Genomic DNA, 4,698 nt, shown 5'->3' on the forward strand with positions numbered 1-4,698 from the left:
TTTTCAATATTTTAAACATTTTGCTTTTTTTTTTTTTTTTAATTGGTCAAAGGCCTCTTTGGAAAACTGGCCGGGTCAACCGCTGTTGGCCACTAATTCCTCAGGGTTATTAATAGTTACGTAAATTTCCGAGTCCGAATGGGTTGTCGCACCCAAATGGAAACGCCTTTAACTTTTGCAAATACACGACGTCGTAGGCTTAATGGATAAGATTCGGATTCTGGACTTGGCCCCATTATTGGAAAATATCATGGGCTTCACCAAGTTTGGGGAGTTCAAAAATATTACAATCAAGCATATAGATTTTTTTTAGCTTTGATGATTCTTATGCAATTGAAATTTTACAAGAAAATTAACTTTGTTTTTTTCTTAACGGGGGCTATATTGTCACCGTGAAATTTATTTTGTTCAATCACATTTTTTCGTCATGAATTTAGTACGACTTTGGACTTTGCATTGATGGCCTCAAGGAACCAAATTTTTTAAGATTTTTAGGTAACTTCTCGTAAAATTGTGTAGTTAATAAGAACTTTTATTGTGTTTTCCATTTATTTGAATTGCTTCGATAACAACTCTTACACTCCTCTTGTTTTACTAAATAAACTTCAAAAATTAAGGTATTTTCATTTGGCAAATTAGATGCTACGTTGATTTGACTGATTTTTATCTCCAGTTGCAAGGTGGACATTATGGTTGTTGGCAACTTACGAGGGCCATGGCAATTCATTGTATGCACGCATTTTCTAGTAATTCTGTTTGTTAGCTCACGAAGAGCTAAGGTTAGGTGAAATCTTTGATGCTCGGATACGAAAATAATTTGGCCACATCATCTGTTGGTAAACAAATAAGTTGTAATATACATATAGCATAACCTGTTCAAATATTTGTCAATCGCTCTGTGGAGTTTTTGCCAAGCGATTTGACTATTGAAAAACATGAAATATCAAAATACTTCTCAAATCCTGCTATAAGTATTTTATTGTTTCTGCCAATATCCTCGAGTACTCGTGTTTTAGTGTTGCTTTTCATTTGTCACTTGATGATAGTCATGTCGTAGCACTGGGATTTTTGGTGGTTGGCAACTTTCCATCATAGCTACACTGTGGGATATTAGGGTTCCTCACAAGACGAGGTCCTTTAGGCACCTTGTTGATTTTTGGACGAATATCCTGCAAATAAATGATTAATCCATCAACAAAATTGGGAAGCTTTTCTCATAATTGACACATGTAAATAAGTATTATGCAATCATATCCATTGCATGAGCCTTAGAAAAGGAGTTGTGGAATTTATAAATATGCTCTTTGTACAACAGATTCAATTATCAAAAAATAATAATAAATTCTTGCTCAGAGTTGAATGCAATTGTTAACTTCACTAGATAAGAATCTACAACTATTAATACCTGGTCGAAGATGGAAGTTGGAATTGCAAGAGTGGCAAGAGCATTGGGAGAATCAACTATTCCTGAAATCCTTCCTTCACAGGGGCAGCATGAGAGTAGAAGTAAGACCTGATATCCACCTTTATCACTCAGGTTTTCTGCAAAAAATTTAAGTCACAGAAGGGTGATTTTGATGGATAGATTTCATACCTGTTCTTTAGTGTATCCGAATCTGGACAAGTAGTCAATAGCATTTAGCACTGCACGCTTGTAAGCAACGGTAGCATCAAGAAAGTGTTGTCGCCCACTCTCATCAACGCTAATGCCCTCAAATACTAACCATTCTGAAAATCTTGGCTCGACGGGGCCGATCTCAAAAATGGGGTTGACATGTAGAGGAGTTGGTCCCATTGGAGTGAGGTATTCTTTCATACCATCCCTAATGATTTCACACCTGATGGGAGTTGAAAACACTGCTGGATGAGTTCTAAACGGATAAGAGGAAATCATGAAATGTGATTGACTTGAGGAGATTTAAATTTCGAAATGTTACTTGAGTTCTAGAAAACCACTCATCTCGATTGCGCCACAAAATGCAACTTCACCATCTCCTTGTGAAAAATGCATATCCCCAGTGCTCAGGTTTGCTCCATCGACAAATACTGGAAGGTATACTTTGGAACCTCTACTGAGATTTTTGATGTCACAATTTCCTCCGTTCTCCCTTCCAGGAATTGTCCTTGCAGCCTCTCGTGCAATTCTTTCCCATTCAGGAGTCCCTTCCTCAATCTACAAGCATAATGAGCTATTTGAATTATCCTTTCTTCTACCGGGAGTGTTAAATTGCATTTGCATTTATTTTGGTGTCTTTAGATGTTCCATGAACTTTTCTTTCTTACCGAATACTAACAGTTGCACCCCCTTTAGTGATGATAGGTGTGCCATTAAAACAATGCTTGTTGTTTGTAGGTGTCTTACCTTGCCAAGAAAGCATCCCTTTGTTGATGGTAAGTTTGCTAGTGGCCTTAAATGCAGGACCTCACACAATTTTAGAGATTGAAGTCCGGTTTCTTCGACTTCTCTTTCCCTCTCATTCCAGATGTTAAGAAGTTCCATTGAAGGTGCAGTTCCAACTACACCAGGGTGTGTTAAACCAGGAAACCGTACACCTGAGATACACGAGGGTAAAACTTCATGTTAGAGAATCGTGTAAAATAATTAGATAAAATTTTGGTCTATGCGCAAGTACGCAAAGTAATAAAACAGGAAAGGATTTACCAGGTATATGTGGAGAGTAAGCATATATTCCTTCAAAATACCATATGGCTTTGGTTGCACAAGGAAAGTGGTCAGTGAGGAATCCACCTCCATTCTCCCGATCAAATATTGCTGTAAATCCCCATTCATCCCCAGGTAGCGGCCCCAAATTGCAAATTTCAACAGCAAGAAGATCACCAGGCTTGGCTGGATTACCATCTACATCAAGAACTCTAATAGGTCCACTAAGATAATGCACCTGAGACAGTGTTTAGAGAGATCGTACTATTATTAATTGCTGATAACAGTAACTATGCTATGTTTAACATTAGTTTCACAGATGAAAATCATGTGGGGGTTTTTAGTTTGATACAGGGGAAGAATCAGTGGTATCTTGATCATCTTGACTGGCATGAAAAACCTTTCTTTTCTTTGCTTTTGGTGGATATAGTTCCTTCTCTTTTTAAATTTGTTCTATCTGCTTAGTTTTATGTTTTCATCTGGAGAACCATACAGTTTTGAAACTAGATGAGTTTTACTTACTGTTGATAGATCTAAATTTTTTACATCAACTGCAGCGTTGTCATCTTTAATGGCTCCTCCGGTCCAGTCCACCATTTCTATTCTAAATACCTCACCGGTCTTGACCTCTGCCACCGGCGGTATCATGGGGTGCCACCTATTATGAAGAGGTACTTCCTGCTCCCGTGGCTTCTTGTTTATGTCTATCGGGACTACTAATCTTGGAGTTAGAGGAGCCATGAATAGAGTACAAGTCTGTTTTTGCCTGAAACTAATGGAGGACAAACTTTTCTAAGGTTGACTTAGACAAGCTTAGTAGGCGTGGCAGACAAATGGAGGACAAACTTTTCCAATGGTCCTTGGATTCCTTTGTTGACTATTGACAAACAAGTAATGACACTAAAAGATAGTAAGGTTGATTGCAACTTTATCTTTGCTGCTGGGAATTGCACTGTTAAAGATAGGATTTTGTCTTCAACCCATGGCCAAAATTTAAACAAATCGAGGTAATTAACCTGATCCATATTAGGAGAAAATTTAAATAAATCTGAAACGCTACAAAGCAAGAAACTAAAGTCGCTTGGAAGTTAAAATTTCATTTAAAATATGAAAGCAAAAATATGAGGAACTCACAATAGAGAGATCTGCATACTTGATATCTTCAGCAGTGTACTCTTTTGTTATGCCACCTCCACTGCAATCCACCATCTCTACCCTGAATACCTCTCCAGTTCTAACCTCGGCAACCGGAGGTATGTCGGGATGCCATCGGTTGTGAAGAGGAAGTTTCTGTTCCCGTGGTTTCTTCTTCAAATCAATTGGCACCACCACGCTACAACCACGCGACGCCTCCATTGATGGCAAACTTCACTACACCTCCACTACAAGAATGAGTCAACTACTTACTGGAATTTAGGATTCCTTAAATTACGCACCCTTCATTTTCAGATGATAAGTTTGACGGCCATGATTTGCCAACCCAAGGCCAATTTTTTCTTCGGGTGGACCACCCATAGCACATACCAACAAAAATATCACTCAACTTTTTAGCTTGTCCTTGGTGATCATTGTTATTCCTGGAGTATATTCCTGGGGTAAAAGTTTTCCTTCAAACAATCCGAAAGAATTATCGTAACGAAAATTTAAATTCGAGCACATCGATTTCACGATATTTCTTTAAAACGAATTTGCTGCCTTCAATGGTGCTAAAGATGTCCAGCAATCGTTTCCCAAGATATAACGAATTTCGTCTCCTACGGAAGTAGCACAACAATCTGCACGAGTTCCAACGAACGCAACGAAGTGTTTTTACCTCGAAAACAGTATCAGAACGAGAGGGAGAATAAGATTCAAAGCAGAGAAAATTTGCAATGAAAATTGTGTAATTTTTCTGACAGCGAGGCGGGCTATTTATAGACTTATTCGTGGCCATTCGAACACCCTCTAGAACAGTCGTCACTGTTCAGACAGCCTCCACAATTCCAACAGATATGTTAGTTCAATATTGCGTCTGTTAAGTTGGTTAACGGTTGACG

At 38.4% G+C, this 4,698-nt stretch overlaps 1 protein-coding gene across 2 annotated transcripts; it reads right to left on the bottom strand.

Annotated features, from left to right (window-relative positions):
- Nucleotides 1-1,036: 1,036 nt before the first annotated feature.
- LOC111400991 (formamidase-like) lies at nucleotides 1,037-4,077 on the bottom strand. 2 transcript variants are annotated; one of them, XM_023028497.1, is made up of 7 exons: nucleotides 3,797-4,077; nucleotides 2,663-2,900; nucleotides 2,363-2,553; nucleotides 1,938-2,173; nucleotides 1,595-1,838; nucleotides 1,406-1,513; nucleotides 1,037-1,169 (listed from the first exon to the last, which is right to left on the bottom strand). In XM_023028497.1, exons 1-7 carry the CDS (start codon nucleotides 4,016-4,018, stop codon nucleotides 1,047-1,049), a joined length of 1,362 nt encoding a protein of 453 aa, XP_022884265.1. In that variant the 5' UTR covers nucleotides 4,019-4,077; the 3' UTR covers nucleotides 1,037-1,046. The 2 variants fall into 2 exon arrangements, with proteins under 2 accessions (XP_022884265.1, XP_022884267.1); XM_023028499.1 differs by lacking the exon at nucleotides 3,797-4,077 and adding an exon at nucleotides 3,185-3,403.
- Between the last annotated feature and the right edge of the window lie 621 nt (nucleotides 4,078-4,698).

This window comes from Olea europaea, chromosome 10 (assembly GCF_002742605.1).
Source record: "Olea europaea var. sylvestris chromosome 10, O_europaea_v1, whole genome shotgun sequence".
NCBI classification, from domain to species: Eukaryota; Viridiplantae; Streptophyta; class Magnoliopsida; order Lamiales; family Oleaceae; genus Olea; species Olea europaea.